At 38.7% G+C, this 21768-nt stretch overlaps 1 protein-coding gene across 3 annotated transcripts in view; it reads right to left on the bottom strand.

Annotated features, from left to right (window-relative positions):
* Positions 1 to 21768, bottom strand: part of csmd3b (CUB and Sushi multiple domains 3b) — a 370269-nt gene that overhangs the window by 239350 nt on the left and 109151 nt on the right. For all 3 annotated transcript variants that reach the window (XM_006787920.3, XM_006787921.3, XM_035906501.2), the window contains exon 3: positions 13618 to 13730. In XM_006787920.3, coding sequence (XP_006787983.1) covers positions 13618 to 13730 — 113 coding nt within the window. The remainder of the gene's footprint in view (positions 1 to 13617; positions 13731 to 21768) is intronic.

Here is a 21768-nt window from a genome sequence, read left to right as displayed (position 1 = left end):
TTTATGAACTTTCCTTCGACGGTGCTGTCTGTGTTGAGCACTCAGTGGATCTGCGCTCGACAGTGCAGCCTAGGCGGAGTAGTCGAACGCAGATTCACTGAGCGCAGGGCAAGCTAGCGAGACAGAAGTTAAGCTCTCCTTGCAACATGGCAAATTGAACCTCCCCTACCCTCATTTAGATCTGGCGTTTGGAACTATTTTGGTTTTCATGTGACGTATGACCCTGAAGGTAAGCGCGTCATGGACTAAAGTAAAACAGTATGTTGGATGTGCCACACAATGCTAAATTACATGGGTGGGAACTAGTGTGTTAGCACAGTTAGCTCGTTAACGTGTTGGCCGTCCAGCCCCAGGCATGGGGCAATCCGCGGTAGCTCGTTGACGGAGATTTGCCGTGTTGTGGCGTTAACGTCATTTCAACGAGATTTACGCTGACAGCACTAGTGGGAACACAACGAATATGACTGCACATTTACTCTGACATCATCCTAGTGCAAAGACAAGTGGAAGCAGACAAAAACAACAAGCACGCATGCTACAAACTTTAGCCGAGTCATTTAGACAGCCATTAGCACATGGTTCTCCTTATGGGGACCTGATATGTTTAATATGCTGCTGAGAATATAGCCCAGAAGAAGCGTATAGTACAGCTTTTATTTTGGAAAGAGCCATTTCTCTGTAATAAACTCTCTTTTCCAAAGATGAGTGATTCCTCAATCAGATACAGGGCTCGCAAAATCGCTAGCCCGACGTCCCGGGGCTTTTTTCCAGTCGGGCTACCAAAATCTATCTCTGCCCTGCCCGTCGGCCTATCGTAGGAAGGAAAAATATATGTCAATGCTTTTGCATTCTTTCGGAAATGTAGCTGGGTAATTATGTCATTGGCATCGGTGAGCCACTGTCAATATGTGACATATTGAAATCGCGTTTGAATTTGCGCTTTTTTTTTGCTTTCACTTTGCAATCGCGCGAACTGTGTATAGAGAGCGACAGTACTGATTGGTGAGTGATGATAATTAGCGCACCAATTCCTCTGACATCGTCTTATCAATCGTTAGCTTACTATGCAAACATGACAAGTGAAATCTCCCGCAGCAAGCTTAAACATGTGAGAGGTTGATCGCGCAGAGAATCGCTGAGCGTTATGTGAGTGCGTGTGTAAAAGCAGCAGGATATATATTTTAGTTCTGCTGAGCCAAATAAGACAGGTCAGGGTGAAGAAGTGACAGCCAAAGAAAAGCTTACCACAAAACGGAAAAGTTATGACAAATCAGACTATAAGGCAAAAAGAAAGTGCAGCTTTATGGTTCCATGGACAAAAGAATTTCTGTGGCTGCAATATGACGAGCTAAATAACCAGGTCTACACATAAGTGGTCCGCAGGTGCGCATTTGCTGTCAAAATAAAAAACGCACACAAGATAAGAAGTTGCAACGCGTGTTTGCGTACATAAGATTTTCAGGAGGAGGACAGACATTTGTTTAGAACTCTTAAAGATGTCGAAGAAGCTCCTTTAAGCAATTACTGTGATGTTCCTCCACCTCCAAAGAAATGTCAGAAGGAGTCCGAACCACAAAAGAAGCATGTATTCTCGGAAAAGTGGTTGCGGGAGGTGAGCTGGCTTCAAACAAATGATGAACGCACAGAGATGTGGTGCAGAATGAGCCGTGAAAATTTAATAAATGACAAATTAAAAAGGCATGAACATTTTTTTTTTATCGAAAAAATATCAAACCGTGACACCAAAGTATCGAACTGAACCGAACCGTGAATTTTGTGTATCGTTGCACCCCTAATATACATATATATATATATATGTACACACACAACACCCAGCACGCCCCTGCGGGCAGTTTATCCTTCAAGCTCGGGTCCTCTACCAGAGGCCTGGGAGCTTAAGGGTCCTGCGCAGTATTTTAACTGTTCCCAGGACTGCGCTCTTCTGGACAGAGATCTCCGATGTTGTTCCCGGGATCTGCTGGAGCCACTCACCTAGCTTGGGAGTCACCGCACCTAGTGCTCCGATTACCACGGGGACCACCGTTACCTTCACCCTCCACATCCTCTCGAGCTCTTCTCTGAGCCCTTGGTATTTCTCCAGCTTCTCGTGTTCCTTCTTTCTGATGTTGCTGTCATTTGGGACCGCTACATTGATCACTACGGCCGTCTTCTCATGTTTGTCTACCACCACTATGTCCGGTTGGTTAGCCACCACCATTTTGTCCGTCTGTATCTGGAAGTCCCACAGGATCTTAGCTCGGTCATTCTCCACCACCCTTGGGGGCATCTCCCATTTTGACCTCGGAACTTCCAGGCCATATTCGGCACAGATGTTTCTGTATACTATGCCGGGCACTTGGTTATGGCGTTCCATGTATGCCCTGCCTGCTAGCATCTTGCACCCTGCTGTTATGTGCTGGATTGTCTCAGGGGTATCTTTACACAGCCTGCACCTGGTGGGGTCTTGCCTGGTGTGATAAACCCCAGCCTCTATGGATCTTGTACTCAGATACTCCATGATGGTTCCTCGTCTCCCTCCTCCTTCTTGGGTTTCTGCTGCCTGAGGTATTCACTGAGCACTCGGTCAGTTGGGGCCATATACACACACACACACACACACACACATATATATTAAACTTTGTTTCACACAATCTGGTCTCCACATCTGCCATCACTGTACGTTTACGTAAGTGGGTATGTGTGATTGTCTCAGCTGATGCCACTTTACTGAAGATGACCTTGCAGAAGTTGTAACAGTGAGGAGCTGAATGTACACTCTAGATGGTGATCACAAAGACACACACAGAAAACATTGATTTCTCCTGTTCACCTAGAAAGCATAGAGCACATTACATTGTTAGACTCAGCTCTTCTTCCTTCCCTATAGCCTCTTTATTTCGCTTTTTCCGATCTCAAGGTACATATTTGCTTTTCTCATTTTATTCTTCTCTCATTTTTTCTCCCAGTTTTTTCCCCCCTTTTCTTCAGTTTCATTATTTCGGTTTTCCATTCCTTCCACTCTGCCTTTTGGTACTCTTACATGTTGCATGGTCCTCATTCATCTTACTCCTTTTGTCACCCCTTGTATGAACAACAACTCGCTGCTATGGGAATATGTAGGACACTTACACTATACATTGTACTCACACATACACATGCATGTACTAAGACACACAAATACAGCGTACCTCAGTACATGACTATGAAATGTAATTTTTTTTCATGGGACTGAGCTGATATATTGGTTCTCATTTTAAATGTATGAACTGAGCCACAGTTGTGTACAAATGCGGGCACACCCACATGCTTACTTGTGTGCAATGTGTGTTAAATATATGTGTTACACCATGCACGATCTATGGGAGAAAATCACTAAAATATAAGAACATACACAGAGAGAGCAAGAAAATGAAAGAAAGGCAAAAGGATGGTTGAGAAGTGACTATTCATATTGTGATTAGCTAGAATTGAAGTCAGTGACAGGTGCTGTCTATAGCCTTTACTTCTAGTCTGGAGCTGCTTTGGCAGCATCAGGACAAAAAAAACAAAACAAAAAAAAGCCCCACAGGTGTTCACAGGAAACCACTCCAGGGAAGTGCAGAAGAAGGAGTCCAAGCTCCCCTCCTGTTGCTTCATAAAAAAAACTACATCTGGGATTTTTTTGTATATGTAAAGAATCTGTAAATTAAAATACAGTTTAAAAAGTTTAACATATTGCTAAGGTGGAAATTATACACTGACTTTATATTTTACCAATCACTCGAAGAGCTTTACATTACAAGCTGCATTCATCTTTTGACACATTCATAGGTGACGGTGTCACGCCTTCAATCAACCTCCACTGCTAGGGTCACCTTCTCCTTTCCATGATGCTATTACCTGACCTGGATTCAATGAATTGAGTTGAACTGAACTGAAATAAAATGAATGAAGAGAGCAAAAGACTGAATGACAAAAAATGAGAAGGCAAAGAGACAGGCAGATGGAGGGATGATAGATAGAGGAGTGGGTATTGTCAGTCCCCTCAGGTCTCTTTGATAAAGATCAGAGCAGCCACAGCCAGAACCTCAATCACATACGCATGCATGCGTGCGTGCACGCGCGCACACACACCAAAAAACATGAACACTAATCACATTTCTGGAAGAAACACTATTAATTCACCCTCTCACTCAAACACATACCAAACACACACACACACACACACTTGTATTTGACTTCTACACTCAGATCATGTTCAAGTTAAAGAGGCTGGAGTCAAAATCAATCATTCAAGTGCTGATAAGGGATCAAAGACCGAGAGGAACAAATCGTAGAATGCTCCATAAGCCGGCGCCTCTAAACATGGATGCAAATGGTTTTAACAAAAATTTGAAGTGACTTTCCAGTGTTTAGGTTTTACTAGAACTTTATCCACAAGCTGGACAATCATCGAAAATTCATATTTCATATTTAAGGGGTTGCCTCTGAGGATCTGGTTTCAGTGGTAGTGCATCCGGCAGTCTGATCAGACTCATCAGTCTGCTAACTGAATGTTATTGGCTTGGGCTTACTGCTGTGAATGGTAAATAGTTATAAATGCTAAGATATTACTGATGCGGGAGATGAAACATTTTGTAAATGTGACTCAAAGATGTTTTTGATTACTGAATTATAATGTGGGAAACAATTAGATGATGTTCTAACTAAAATTTCATGCAGGGAGGAAGGAGCTAAATAAGATTGAGACCAGAAAAGCAACAGGCCTAGATGATATCAGATCTAGACTGCTCAGAGGCTGTGCAGATCAGCTCTGTGTGTGGTGGTCATGCACAATTGTAATCTGAGCCTTAGTCTGGGGAAGGTCCTTATCCTGTGGAAGTCTTCCTGTGTGGTTCCAGTGCCAAATTCTGTACAGCTCAGGGAGGTTAAACACTTCGGACCTATGGTCTTAACTACTAACTTAAAACCTGAAGAACACCCTGATGAGGATAATCATCAACAACCTGCAACCCCTGGTAGCACACTACTGGAACCTCTGCACGTTGCTTACTGTCCTGTTATTGGGAAAGATGATGCTAACATTTATCTCCTCCACCAATCACTGTCACACCTGGAGAAGGTCTGTGAGGGTCATTTGTTTTTGACTTCTCCAGTGCTTTTAATACAGTTCAACCCACACTGCTGAGGAAAAAGCTGTAATGTGGTATGCATAATGTGGCCCATGTCAAGACAGTGCTCTCTCCGTTACCCTTCCGCTCTACACATTGGTCTTCAGATTCAACATCCCTAACTGTCACCTCCAGATGTTTTCTGATGATACAGCCATTGTTGGATGTGCATTTCATAAGGGAATGATCTGGAAAAATGGTAAGGCCATCACTGACTTTATCATCATGGTCTAAAGTCAACATCAACACCAGTAAGACGAAAGAGATAGAGGTTTTATCTTTTAAAGCTGTTTTCTGCTGGGAAGGTGGCAGAAGAAACGGCTTGATAGACTGGTGAAGAAGACCAGTTCTGTGATTGGCCAAGTCAGGCAAGATGAGGATGTTAGCCAAGCTTATGCCCATTATGGACCCCTTGTATGAGACTATATATCCCTTTAAATCCGGTGATAAAAATGTATTCATCTTGAGTAAACAAATGGGGAATATTGACATCCTAATAACTAAAGGAGGAAAAAATTGATACAACATAATATTGCAATACTAATATTGTATTGATCCAGCGACACTCAATGTCAATATTTTAGTATAAAAATTGAAAATATAAATTGAATTGTTTTTTAGTACTAGATAAAATGGTAAAATGTCAGAAGGAAGTTACAGACAAGAAGAAGAAGAAATCTGAAAAGCTCCATTTACATTTAAATCAGAAACAGAGACATTTGGGATTTTTACCAAGGATGGTAAAAAGATTGATTTGACATGTGGAATTTGCAAGGAGTGTCATATGAAAGTAAAATATTCGGGGAATGTTACAAACATAAGGGATCATCTGACGCACAAACTTCTTGCGGTAATGTTAGCCAATGACAGCAAAGTTAACCTTAACTTAGATTAACTGACAAAGCAGTCAGCCCTAGACACGTCTAGTTTGACTGACCTACCTCCAAGTACCTCCAAGTGTAACGATGATGCCCATACAGTACAACACTGTTGAAAATGAGTGCTTTCGTTATAGGTTGATGCACTCCAACTGAAGAAAAGGGTTGCACGCTTTGATTATCTGAAAGCTCATTATCTCGTAAAAGTCATTTAATACATTAAAAGTATAGAATCACAGGAGTCGGTCTAGAATAGAACAAAAAGATCCAAATAGTTTAAAAATGTGTTCATCCAATTCATTTTATTTCCCACTTATATTAAGTGTTTGTATTTGTGTCTGCACTTATTAGTTTGAGGCTTTGATCTGACTGAAATACTCACTCAAAGGTAATTAAAAATGTGAAAACGTCTGTTCACAATAAGTGTAATCTTTTTTCCTAAATCAATGTCACACTGAACAGTCAGAAGCTATCAAAAAGCACACAAGACAAATGAATCCAGTTAGCAGCTCTGAAATCAAAGTCACACATTTCATACAGTAAAAAGCCAGAGTAGTCAATATCAAAAAGCTGCATTCAGTTTTACTTTGTCACAGAAATCAGTTTCTTTTTTTTTAACCCTTGCAATGTACACCAAGCATTTGATAAACAATACATACTAAATGAGGAAGCTTTAGTAAACTCTTCTTCTAAAACAAAAATGTGAATCCTGGTTCATACGTCATGATGATGGAACAGTAGGTCCAGAAAATTAGTGCATGACCAGAGGGTCAGTCAGTTGGCAGCAGACCTATGGTAGCAATGTGGAACTGATGGATAAATGCCCAGATGGGCTCATTGGTGCTACTGACATCTGGCCAGTTAGAGCTCCCAAAGTACCTAACCACCTGGCACCAGCTGTCCAGGTGGGGGGCTCTCTTCTTTTCTCGAATAAAAAATAACTGTCATCTTACAAAATAATTTAGCCTGATATAGCTGTTTAACTGATATTACTCTGATACTGGACTTCTTGGATAACTTTCTGAGTGTGCCTGAAATAAAATCATTTTATGATCTGATGTTTCTGAACTATTTAATGTTTTGTGGTATATAAATGTTTTAGTTTGTAAAAAAATAGAAATAAAAACCAGCATTGGAAAATTGTGGTGCTATAGTTAACAACACCAGTCAAAGGTTATAGAAACTTTTGTCATTTAGGCATTTTTGGTTGGTTTTATCCCTGAAGAGATGTAACTTGTCTTAATCCAAGAATGCTACAAAAAGCAATGTAAAATAATTTTATACGGCTTAAAGTCCAACTCAGAGACTCGATTAATGAAGGCTGTTTCTATTATAATGACTCTCTTCACCAGACCGCCACCATGGGTGCACATTCAACGTGCACGTTAAATTACCAAGCAGAGCCTCTCCTGTTAGTAAATTACCAACTGAATATCATCCCTTTAGTTCGTGACTGTATCTATTCTCTCTGAGGTAAAGGTAAAAGGTGAAGGTATAAGAAATATGTTACATCTTAGTAAGTTAAAACACAGGCAGTGTAGACACGATAAAGCAAAAGCTTTGAGGAGAAAACAGCAGTAGTAAAGAGAGGTCAGCGAAGAGGGGAGTGAAATGAAATCTCTGCTGACTTATTAGCTGCATAGTAGCATGTTCTAGGATGAAAAACATGCTCTCTCTCCCATGTTCTCAAAACAATGATTACATCAGGGAACTGTGTTAAGAGTTAGGTAAGTTTTCCTCCATTTTCTTTTGGAGTTTTCAGTCAAAAAAAATTAATTAATTAAAAAAAATAAATAAATACATACATACACACACACACACACATATATATATATATATATATATATATATATATATATATATATATATATATATACACACACATATATATACACATATACATATATATATATATATATATATATATATATATATATATACACACATACATACATACATATATATATATATATATATATATATATATATATATATATATATATTTATTTATTTTTTTATTTATTTTTTTGACTGAAAACTCCAAAAGAAAATCTGATGTATAGCTAAAGCCCCCCATAATCCTGATAAGAACAAGGAGAAAAGTATGGATAGATTGTATTCTATGTTTTAATAAAACTCATTGCTTAGTGTTGATATTTATTATTCATTTTATGTTATTTTATTATATTTTTTACCCTTTTTTGTTTCAATTGTTCCTACTAATTTTTCCTTACCTTAATATGAAAGGTAATATGAAAAGCAAAAAACAAATCTAAACATATAAACCTCACAGGACACCAGTACTTGTTTAAAATTCAGTTTTATTCTTTTTGTAACTATTCGGGATTTATGTGTTTTATGTTTTTTTGTAAGTATAGAAACTGTTATTCTTAAACAAAAAGTTTTTTAAAAGTACAAAAAAAATTATGGAAGTGTATGAGCACTAGTTTAGCAAGAGTTTATTTTACACAATAACACAATAAAGTCCCCATTGTGTAAAAAAACAAACAAACTAACAAAAACCTATAAAATATTTTAGTGAGCAAAATTAGGTTTAAGGTGCAGAAAAGCCTGGATTTAATGCCCCCATGTGAGACCGCACGGTCTTTAGAGGTCAAAAGAGGAATTAAAATGGGTGACAGAGGATGAAAACGCACAAGGTGGCTCAGTAGACGATGGAGAAATAAGAGGGGAAAAAATGATTTCAACACCAATCATGCTGGGAAAGAACAGGGTGTAAGTGTGCGTATGTGCGTGTCTAAGTGCTCTGATAATCTGTGATTCCGTCTCATCAGCACAATATCAAACTGCCTCCGACATCATGCTAAATAATACATCACTGTCTTTCTCTCTGTCTTGCACGCGCACATATACACACTGTATGGTATGTGCTAAAGCATGAATTAGTTATGACCTGACAGCCTTCAGAGGAAGAGGAAGAAATGTTCAAGGAGTCCAACAATCACATCAAAGTGTACCCCACCAAGCAGGCAGGCTGCCAAGGCTAAAGCAGCCCTACTGTATTTTTGCCATGCCGAACGCAAAATTCATCCTATACAGCAATCTGCTTTATAAAGAGGGATAATCATGCTGCTTTATTACAATTTATGTCATGGGTACACAGTTACACAATTCTATCAATCTATCAATTCAATATTATCCATTCACCCGTATCCACAATACACTGAAGCAACAGGCAGGGCACACTGAATCACGTGAAAGAGCAGATTATTTACGGTTGAGAAGTAAAAAAGAGCCGCCAGGTGCTAAAAAATAAACCTTAGACTCAAACGTTAGAACAGGCTTTTCCCCGCAGCACGCCGTGTAATAAATGCTCACAAAGAAAACAGCGGCCGTTACAACTTACGTCTAAAAATGTATAGTTTCATGCATCTGTTAAAACACTAGACTCCAGCTACATGACGCACAGCTGGAAACACTTCACGCAAGAAGAGCTGCCCGAGATTCACAGAATTTAAAGAAAATGTTATATTTTTGTGATTTATATCGTTATTGGACGATAGAATTCTTATATCGGGATATGAGATTTTGGTCATATCGCACAGCCCTATTTCAACCAACTAAAAACAGTCTTGTTGGATCACATCAGCTGTGAAACCATTGAGTTCTGGGACCATCTTCAAACTCGTCTTCGTGTTGATCTGAACTGTGCACCTGTAACGGTTTGAAAATGCATCTGTCATGCTATAGTGTTGACAAAAATGCATTCACAAACACCCTATTTTTAAACACCTGCCAAATTATTCAAATCTGCCTCTGTGAGGTGCCTGCTTCAGGATGATACTGCCATGATGAACTCACTTTCATGGCTTGTAATAAAGATAATGAGCAGGTATTTTTTGCTCCTTGTTTTTCTGTAAGCATAAAGTCAGTACCTGCAAAAATCAAAACTCTGCGATGGCTCCAGAAACAGATTAGGCGGAAGGATTACATGGACTGTTAATGACTTGCCAAAAACTGTCCAAACTTGGGTGGATAATTCCTTCAGAGAAAATCTTCTACTTGCTGTATAAATATACAGCCTAGGTGTCTGCTGTGGACAGTCTAAAAAGTTCAAATTCAATAGAAGAGCGACCAGAAGTAAGTTTAATATTGCAATGTGGTCTGCTGTTAAAACCCCCCTTATTCACACAGAGCAAGTCAAACATCTGAATGTATCAACAGCAGGGGCTGTTCAGTTAAGTCCCTTGGATGCTCTCACTGAGAGCAAACTCCTTCTGTATCACAGCTACACACACATGCCCGCATAAACATCAACACAGAAACACACTATCACGCAGGATGAACGCGGGCCAAGTAGCAAGTAAAAATTTGTGCCAGTGAATAAATCTGGGACAACTGCTTCGACACACGAGTGGCACCGGCACACACATAAACACGCACACAGCATGTGTGGAGATTTAGATCCAGACACTTAGCAATCAGTGATATTGTCATCTTGCAGCACACCAGACACACATATAAATAAGATATACGCCAATCAGCTATTGTACCTACACAGAGAATATCACGGAAGGCCCACAAAAGAATGCACAAAGACGAGCATAGGCAGTTGAGGAGTGTATACTTCTGAACAGCTGTGACAAACATATTTATGCATTTAGCCATCTATATTTGTGAGGACCAGTTTAGACCTTGGAAGAGGATATTTTTTGGAAAGTGGGGAGGACATCTGGATGGTTTTATGTTGGGACTGGGAGTTAAGGCTTGAGATTCGGTTAGTGGTTTAGGTTGGACTAAAGGTTAGATCTAGATAAAAACAGGCCTTTATTTGGGTGCGTCAAGCTTTTGACAAGGAGCTAGGTATTTGATGATCATAATAAGGTGTGTTTGAGGTGCATGTACAGATTTACACAAACATGTAGTTTAGAATGACAAGTTAAAGGTTTACAGGTAACACTGCCTGTGTGGCTACTGGACAGAGGCATGGTGAATCATGGAGTTGGTGGGGGGCCTTTTTTTTTCCTCTGGTAAGTGACTTTAATCCATTTATGTAGGCCATTTTTAACCTTGTTTCGAGTAATAAAACAGCTGAAATTACGTCCTGTTTATCAGATTATTCACAGGTCCTTTTGTAAATTAAATTTACCAGCTGCGGCCCTTGTGTTTAAAAATTACTCTCTGAGTTGTTGTTTTTTTGTTTTGTTTTTTGTTTCTCTGTAGGCTCATATGCATGTTGATATGACAATATGAACCCATAGATGGTGTCAAATATGGATGTTGCTGTTGTGATGTCACCCACTAATTAATTTTAAAGCGTGGGGACGAGTGTCTTCATCATCAACTTCTAACAACTTGTCAATCTCCTAATGAGCGTATCCTGGATATTCATCCTTTCTGAAACGTATAATGACAAAAACATACTAATTAATCAGTGTTTCATTCACTATGAGTTAAATGTGTGACTGAGCCCATAAAGGCATCCAGGGAGTGTTTACTGAGGCCAAATGTGAGGGCCGCTTTCAAAGAGACTTCTATTTTTGACACCGCAGCTACTGCCATCAGTGGCCATTAAAGAAATACTGGCTTAAGGCACTTTTGTGTTGGCTTCACTTTCAAACTTATGTCAATCCTTTATGCCAGGTGTGGACAACAAATTTTAAAATTCATTGCCCACATCTGCTTTATGCTTTTCATGCATGAACTAAATGCAGTGTGTGTCTGACTACACGAGGTCCCATCTTTAGTAACACTGAGAATACTATTAGAAAGTATCCTAAGTATTCCAAGTCATTTATAAATAGCTTCATAGAACAAAAAGTAAAAGCAGGTATTTTGATCTGACCAAAGTGCTTTTTTAATAACACTCCAGGTTTCAGAGGGATTTGGGGAGACAGCATTCAGACATAGAATCAGATAAATGGAATTCATGCAACATTAACCATGTTATTATTTTTACCTGTTCCTAAGAAATAGTATCCAAATTGCCATTAATCACAACCACCACTATTTCAGGAACTAATTTGTAAGACTTGCTGTTGTAAGGACAGCACAGTATTTCTTCAGAGGCTATATTCACACTAAATAGTATTAAAGAGTAGTGTGGATGACTATAACTTACACTGTATATAATGTTTTTGGCATTTTACTTTCACCGAACATTTGTAGCCACTTTGTGATAAATGGTGGAAAAGAAAGCAGAGGTATAACATACAACAAAGAAGCTCATTCAAAGGTATAGCTGCTGAGGCATTTTTGCCCAAGTGTTGTGCATCATCACCACCTATAACAAACACATTATGATAAAGACAACAGGTTTAATTGTAAATCATGTTAATTGTTTTTGAATTAAGTTAAACACCTTCTTCTCACATTCTCTTCTCTACAGTATTTTTGCATTGTTAACTGATACATTGCAAATCATTATGTTACCGACTCGTGTCTAATTTATGTCTACCTACACCTTGCGTCGATGATCTTTTAGATCTTTTAGTTACATATTGAGACTATAGTGTTGCCATGCAATCTGTTAGCATGTCAAGAAACTATTCAGTCAATAAGAATCAAGTAATAAGTGCTGCTAGTTTTCCTAGTGTAATGTGGTTGCCTCAGTTTGATGCTTTATGCCTTGTTACTCACTGAATTGTTGAGGACATCAAAGTCTTTCTTATCCGAATCTCATCTCAAATCTTTAATGCTCCCAGCATGTGGTGTTGATTCACAGTGAGCGCTAAATTTAACTAACAAGCAAACTTTTACCTCTCCTTATGTATGACTATGGCACCACAGTGTTTATTTGGGCCCTAAGGGAAGGGGGCAAAAGCAGCTCCCCTCGCGATGACTCCACTCCTCCACAGCATGATCAGAACGCTGCATTTTTCAACTGGTAAATTCTTCCGCCATATTAAAGTGGTTATGTAAAAAGGACAGATTGACTTGTCTGTTTTTGTTTAAGTTAAAAAACATAAATGTATGAGAAAGATTTTAGCGCCCAAACATCTGGGCTCTGCTCTTCCACATCTACATTATATAATCTTTAGTAAGCTCACATTTTTGTTTATCTATGCTTTCCTCTCTCTCATAACAGCCTACTTTTTAAAAAAAAAAAAGGTATGAACTTGTCACCCACTAGGGAGTCTCTTCCTGTGCTGAGTGGGAAGGAGTCAGAAAATGCGTATTGAATTCAGGGTATAGTAGTCCTTCTTGGAAACTTTCTGCATCTGGATGGCTCTCAGTGGGACTGACTTAAAATCATGTACCGAGTGAAGACACGAGGACGTAAAAACCTTACGTGTGGTATTTTAAGAGTACACTATGTCTAACAAATAAACAGGGATTGCTTGGGGTAGACAACACACAGTGGACCACCTCATTTACTTCTTGATTGAAAAACAAGTGCTCACTCAAGGTCGAGTGTTTGTTGCGAGTGTCCATCTTTCCTACACGCCTCAGTACATACCCACAACGAGATGTGTCCTATGGAATTTGACCTGATATTTAGTACTCAGAGTGGGTCTCGGCTTATGCTATTAATTTACCAGATATATAAAGGTCAGCAGTGAAGCATAGCATATTTATGCTTTACATACCAGCCAGACACGCAAACACAAACACAGACACTTTCTGACCTTCATAGTTGAGTTTGAAGCCATGTGCAGAAACCGCAAAGTCACTGGTCAGTCTCAACGAGAAGACATTTCCTGTGCTGGTGACCGGAGGTGGAACCTGGAAACCTGTTAACCTGTAGAAACAGAGAAAATAATATACTGACATGATCAACACATTACACATTAGGTAGGAGAAAAACAAGCCACTTGCTTTTGTGGAATAAATAAAAGCCTTGGTGATAGTAACCTAAAAGGAAAATATCAGGAAATACATAAATCAGCAGAAGATTAACAAGAACCCATCTTGTACTTACAGGAGAGAGGAAAAAAACATTTTTAACAGCCTTGGCCATTGCCCATTTAGCAATGAATGGCTTTTACGTAATAAAAAACTTTTCATACACTCTGTGTTTAAGTACGTTGATAGATGTTTTTTAGGATTCAGAAAGAGGAATTCATTTTGCTGAAGTCAGTACCACAGTGACAGAGAAGACAAATGGAAAACAGTAAAGACAGTATAAAACCTCTTCTCAGTCCTCACCAACACCACTGCGTGGCATCGAGCCTCTTATACAGAGCACAAAAACCCTCTCCATTTTCCTCTAAAAAACATCTACTTTAATGGGGGCTTTCAAATAAGTCAAATCATCAGATCAAAGTGTGCTATGAAATCTGGTCAGCCAGCTAGTAATACTGAAATGGATCTGTGTGCAGATCAGTAAACAATAAAAAAAAGGAGTAAAGTAGGAAGCCAAGGCCCCCTTTAATGTGCACTCAACATGTTTGAGTCTGACCTCGAAAAATGCGCTTACCCACTACCGCTCGTAGGTGGGCCTTTAGCTCTCAGAATTCCTTGAAATAAACAGGGAGGAAGCGAAGAGGAGGAATGGAAGGCCAGCGCTTTTTCAGGTAGGGAAAAGAGCCAAACCGCCTTGCTGCCACTGCGACACATTTTTCTCGTGTCCTGCAGCTACCATTCTTCCTTCCATTTCCTCCCTTCCTCTTTCCTTCGCCTCCTCCTTCTCTTCCCCATTGCCTACATCTACTCATACCATCCTCTCCTCTAGCATTAAGTCACCAAACTCATATTTTTTTTTGCCTTTTGCCTTCACTCCCCTCCCTATGTAGTTTCTCATCTCCTCCATCCACTTCCTTCTGTGGCATTTATCCACCTAAATCTCTTTTGTTACCCTTCCTCTTCAGTTCTGCTAATCTCTTTTTCCTGGCCTTCTTTTGTATATAGATATATACCCTCTCTTTTGTCTCACCATCTTTTTTATTTTTTAAAATATAATCTTTCCTTTGTATCTATATTTCCTTTAGCCATACTTACCACTTACTCTCTCCCCTTCCTAACAATCAGGACACAGCTTATTACTTAACTGTGTTTTGTTCTTCCCCACTCTTTCTGCACACATAAACACGACACTTGAAGCATGTCAGGATACACCTGCTATAACACAGAAGACAAGTTCAGTGTAGCCACTTTTGTACCTGCGAGCTGTTCAAAGTAATCTGCTTCATGTTACTGCAACAAGAGAAACGATGTCTGACTGTGACCTCTAACTAGTATTGCGACTTTAGCATAACACGCTTCCCCAGTTATGACAAAGTGCTTTTACATTTTTAAAACATTCACAGCACGCAGAGACTTGCTTTAATTTTGTATTCTCCTGCTACATCCCTGCACTCATTCTTCTTCTCAATATGTCTTCCCGTTTTTCTTTCTGTCTCCACATATTAATTTATTAAGCTTTCTATCAGCAAAAACAACCACAGTTAAGTCTAGAATCCTTCCCTCAATCTATTCTTCGTCTCTGCCCTTCTTTCATTTTCTTCTTCTGCCACCTACCTTGCTTTTATGCTCCATTATGAGTTTGCTTTTTTTTTTTACCTCTCATCTTTTAATCTCCCTATCCTACTTCTTTTACCCTCTCACATCCTCCTTGTCATATTTATTCATTGTCTGCTGTCTCCGCTGCTTTCTTCTCATCTTTCTTTACCTCCATCTCACCTCCATTTTTCCTCCCTGTTTTAACCCCCAATGTTCCACTTTTTTCAGTTGTTAGTTCAGATTTGTTCCCCTTCTGTAAATTCACTCTTCACTAATCATTCTCCCTACACTTCTTTCTGCTCAAGCCGACTGTCCTGCACCAGCTTCCATCTCCTCCGTCAGCTTGCTTTCCATTGCTGATTGCTGTTCGTCCCCCCCCGAATCGTTTTAACTCATCCAGGCTCACATGTTGATTCTCATTTCTCAACTGACTTACTCCCTTTCTATTTCTTTGTTCTCTCCCTTCTAATCCAAAACCACTCAAAGTGCAAATGGCCACCTTTTTAAAAGTACCCAACCATCTCTTTAATCTTCCTCTCCATTCCTAATCTATTTCTCATCTATGCATTTCTGCCTCAGCTTCATTTCTATTTTTGGGCTTTTTCTGATCTCATCTCCAGTCAGTAAATCTCTGTCTTCCTCTCTCTCAGTTCTTCTTCTATTTGTTTTGTTTTTTTCTTCTCAGCATTATTAAACTGCCCTTTTTTGGCCTCACTTCCCTCTCCATTTTATCTGTCTTTACAGTAAACGCAATGCTGTTTATGCATGTGTGCATGCAAAGTTTGTAAAAGGAAAAAGCCGTGAAACACAAAGTTTAGGCAGTAGTCGCAGGAACCTTAGTAATATCAAGTTATTACTGTGTAACGTGATTCTGTTCGTCTAGATGTCATCTGAGTGACGTCTTCCTCCAAGTGACGAAATGTTTTTCCCACTGAAAACGGGGATTACTGTGCAACAATCAACATATCATTAGCAAACTGAGTGCATGCTGAGTGCACACATGACATAGGTTTTAGGTTTTTGATCACTCTAGTAAACAATATATATGATTCAGTTGATTAATTAGCAACGTCTTGTATAATTAACAGTTTTTTAAGCACAAAATGTCCAAGTGGCTCAGCACTTAATGTTTTTTCTACTGTTACTTGTCACTCAAAGTGCTCTTTACACTAAAAACCACATTCATCTATCCACACAATGCTTTATTCTTGGCATTAAATTACCTCCATTACACACTAATGGAGGTAATTTGAGGATCCGTATCTTGACCAGGGACACTTTCACACAGAAACTAGAGGTGCTGTAATTGAACCACTGGCCTTATGATCTGCTAACAACCCGCTCTACCCCCTAATCGACAGATGCCCCCCTTGCATTATCTGTGTGTGTGATTTTTTTTTAAAAAAAATATGAATAATAAGTTTCCCTGGATGAAGCACCTTAAGTCCTATTTCAGTTTAACACAATCTGCTATTACAGAAGGAATTCGACACCACAAGAATAACAATATTTTATATGCTCTTGAGACAAAGAAAATAAAATCTCTGACCACTCCTCCTCCATCCCATTTCTAGGCTTCTAATATCTTACTTGTAATGCATCGCATCTTGCAGAAACAATCCATCAATACACATATACCCCCAGTACTCTATTTTATTTTATGATGAAAGTAATATCTGGACTCCAGAGCTGAACCAAATGTCATGGTAATAAATACAAATCAGTACAAACACACACACACACGCACACAAACAAAAAAAACTTTTAAATATGAGATTATTCATTTGTGATGTGGCTGATACTTTGGTGTGTAATCTTACATTACCAGCGCTCATAGTGCTAAGAGTTACAGAGGTTGGCCACGTGACAGTTGTAAGAGATCACAACAGGAAAATGATTAAAAAGTCGATTATTAAGAATAAGTTGAAAAAATTAGAAAAGGCGATGCCGAAAAAAATTCTCTCAGATCTGCCAATTTGGGAGACATGTAACTGAGCAAAGAATATGCATGCATCACTCTTGGTTAGCATATGAACTGCATCTGTTCAGAGCACAATGGTTGTTGGTGCAAGTTTATTAACTGTGGCTATTGTATTCTTCCTTAACAGCTGTAGCCCGCCATGATGGATGAAACATAACAGCTGAAAGTGCAAAGTCTTGTTCCTGACTGTTATATTAAAATATAATGTAAATTACATCAAAGTCTAAGGTCGCCATTACCTTTTTTCTTATTATTTATTCATTCCAAAAGACCTATTGTCACTGATTTTCAGTCCAGTACCTGTGTAAACCTCAGCCTTTTCTTGCTGTTTCCCATCATAAATGGCATCTTAGCCATAGATAGATTTATAGCTCAGAGACTGTTTTCTTAAGCATATCTTTCACAGATTCAGTTAAAAAAATGGGGAAAATTAGACAACAGACTGCTGCTAGCAAATGGCAGAAAGTTACTATTTAAAACTGGTTCTTTGCCAAGTTGACTGTTATGTGTAGACACAACACTGATTCATCCCTTGAGTTAGGTACCTGTCTTATACTCGAATGATTCATAGGTCAGTGTTAAGTGGCTTAGCGAACCAAAAATAATCGGGGGGTGGCTGTAGCTCAGAAGGTAGGTGGTTCGATCCCTGGCTGCTCAAGTCTGCATGCCAAATATCCTCGGGCAAGATACTAACCCCAAGTTGCTCTCTGATGCAGCCATCGGAGTATGAATGTTAGATAGAAAGCACTTGCATGGAAAAAGTGTTTGTGTGAATGAGACAAGTTGTGTAAAGCTCAGAAAGAGTAGATAAGAGCTATATATGAACCAGTCCATTTACCAGGTAAAAGGGCTAGACTGAAAATGAGTGAAAAAGAAGCCTAAAGAAACACTTTGAATGACCTTCAGAAAGCCTGGAGAACTACTGCTCAAGACTGCTAAAAATTATAAGACAATCTGGCTCCTTCCTAATTTAAAGAACACAGTAGTTGCTCATATCCTTTGGACTGTATTGTATATATGGGGCACAAATTGAGAGTTCTGGTTCCAGAGAAAACTATAAGCCAAATCACCTGAAAACATAGCTTTGCCATCTGGAGAATGTGACCTGCATATTAACAAAGCAGACTTCCAAATCTGGCTCTCAGATTATTGAAGGTGCATCCCCTGCCCTGTTTTCCACCCACCCACCCCCCGTCCTCAGCTGAATCTTTCAATATGCGGGACAGCACAGCGGCAGCATTTATGTGTTCTCAGATTTATGAGGTAAAACCAAAATTCTCTTATGGAAACTGAACGAAAGATGGAGCAGTGGGCGACTGGCGCTCAAGGTCTATTCCCATGGGACCGTGTGTAGTAGCGTATGCCCGTGAGTGTGTGTGTTTTGTGTGTAGCGAAATCACATTAGCGAGCGAGTGAATGAAGCTAATATCAGCAGAGTGCCTTCTCTGTGCTGTCACACACAAATACAAAAACAGAAGGGTAAGAGAAAACACACACAGACACACACCGTTTGATTTCGTTTCTGAAAAAGAAGCAACAACGCAGTATGGCTAATGTGATTGGCAAACTCCCTCCTCCTGTTACCCGTTTCATTACCATCACGGCCATGAAGAAAAGAGAGAGAATGGAAAAGAAAAACTGTAAATATTAAATCAAAAGGGGCTTGATGGAGTAAGTAATAGTCAGCTAAAATTTTGTGTTGTGTGAAATTGTTTCTGAGATAAAGTCATTATTGATATAAATGTCATCATTCATCGTATCAATAACTTATCCGATGTCTATCATGGGTAGAGATTCACATGTGTGAATTTAAAAATCCTATGCCACCTTCTTCTCAAGTTATCCCATTCATATGAATTGTTTTAAAAGACCTTGACCTCTGTTCTTAAGGTCAAGGGCACTGAGATTCAAACTTGTCTGAGATTTTTAGTAGTATGGTATCAGTTTGAAACTCCTACATTACTTTGTTCTTGAGTTATTTCATTCATAAACTTGGGTGTCCACATTGCCACGGGTGATGACAATACCCGGTCAGCCTGTTACAGTTGAGGGGTAATAAAAAGGGTTGCTGTACATCATCTGGCGGGTAAATATCACTTGCGGACCACAGTGCAAGACTGATTGAGGTGCTAGCTATGTTTACAGTTTGTTTTGATGCTTTTTTTTGTGACACAATGGCGCATCGACATAATCTCAGTAGATTCTCATCTGACTAGCTAAGCATAAACATCACAACAACATGATCCAATCAGTAACCTCATTTTATGGGTCAAAGACACTTATTTGCCTTCTGGCAACCCAAGCATCAAACCACAAGCTCAAAGAGAGTGAAATAGACCTGCAGGGGAGCCCAATGGGATGAAAATAAAACACAGTGCTTTACAAAACAGTGGAAATCTGGACTGATCTGACATAGACCTGTCAGCCAAAGACACTAAGTTTTATATCAGATCATACTTAGGGCAGTCTAGTGGTAAAAAAATAATACAAATTTTTAGGGCAAAAACATTTATTTAATGGAAAATGGTTCACTATGCCAAGTTACAGGGGTTTAGGTTCCAAGATAGAAATCTAAAATTACTCATGGTTGAACCTCAAATAAAGAGAATTACCCTGCAAATATTGGGCATGCCATAAACAGTGTCAGGTTTGTTTTTCACAGCAATCTGTTTTATTTTGACCCACAGAGCCTTAGAAAATGATAGTATACTGATGATGCTGTTCTGTTTTCATTATTGTTAGTTAAAGTCCAAAATGAAGTCAATGTGTAAAGAGAATAACTTAAAAGCCACGAAGCATTATTCATTGAAATTAGAGATGCCGCTTTCTTTTTTTACATGACTTTAATCAAACCTCTCCAGTATTTTTTTTGATGGGCGCATTTACTTTATTCCTTGAAGATCGGTTTCTTGTATTTCAGTGTTGTGTCATCATGCAGTCTTTAGTTGATATTTATGTGATCATCACACAAGCTCGCTCTCTTACACAAATGCACACAAAGGTCTAGTACCCATGAAGCTTATTCAGTCCGTTAAAAGTATATTATTTTATGAAAGTTTTTTTTTAATTCAATTTGCACATATATTTTTTTTGTAGCCAACTGTGGTGACAAATAACAAATGACACTCAATTAATTTGCAAAAGTAAAGTAATTATCACATTAAGCTACATTATCTGATGGCACTGCAATTTTTTTTATGAATATGTTTGCATGTGCTCGCTGTGTGAGCACTGAGTGTTCCTGAGTGGAGTACCAGTGGAAATAGACAAAAACCTAAATATGGAGGGAGCAATTTGGGAATTTCCTAGGGAACAATTTGAAACAGGTAGGAACAAAAAATACAGGGGAGAAATAAAAACCTAAACAAGATAAAACTGCGAACACAAAGAATGACTGCAAAGTCTGATTATGTGGAGAAAAAAGAGAGTCTGACAGGAACAAAGACAAGTGAGGAAATATGTGAGAAATGAGAAAGTTAGAGGGAAACTGAAAGAACAAAGAGAGAAATTACAAACTTAAAACATAAAACGATTTAAACAAATAATCTTAATGATCAGAATGTGAGACACGACACAATGAGTTTAACACATTAAATTTAAATAACCTTTAAATAACCTTTTTTGATCAAATGAAGTGAAGACAGTACATCACATTTTTGCGATATTTATTTCTACTATTTTGAACCTAGAACATTTATCAAGGTTTAAAGTTGAAAATATATTTGCATTTTAATTAACAGTAGTGACAGTATATCATGTTTTTTAAATAATGTATTTCTGTTGATATATTTTTATTGGATATTCTGATTTTTTTCTAAGGAAATCTGAGCACTGTCATGCTTTGCTCTGGACTTTGCTGCTCTTGTAATGAGATAAACCTGAGGAAAATCTCCAAAATGCAGCTCAGTTAGGGCTGCCACAAACGATTATTTTGATAGTCGACTAGTCACCGATTATTTTTGCGATTAGTCGACTAATCAGATCACCATCCAGTGGACGTAAAACATACAGCTTATTGCACCAGCATGCATCTGCTCTTATATAACTAAAAAGTTAAGTGTTTACAGCTTACAGCTTTAAGTGTTTAAGGTATGTGCTAACTAAAAAAAAAGACAAGATGATAGTTTATTAAATTGTAATGAAATTTGCAGATTGTTTCGGTGAAGTTTAATAAACTCCTTGCTATCTAAAATGTAACAGGACACCGGAGTAAATTCTCGAGCATCTCACACTTCTGATAATCAGTTGTCTGCTTGACGTTTATTCAGCTGTGTAAAAACTATAACTTTAATCTCAGCCAAACCGATTTACTCAGGAACAAATAAAATACTAAAAAAAGCCAAACAATAACATTTTT

Source organism: Neolamprologus brichardi, chromosome 22, assembly GCF_056152115.1.
Source record: "Neolamprologus brichardi isolate AB-2024 chromosome 22, ASM5615211v1, whole genome shotgun sequence".
Classification (NCBI taxonomy): domain Eukaryota; kingdom Metazoa; phylum Chordata; class Actinopteri; order Cichliformes; family Cichlidae; genus Neolamprologus; species Neolamprologus brichardi.
This window is presented reverse-complemented; position numbering and strand designations above follow the sequence as displayed.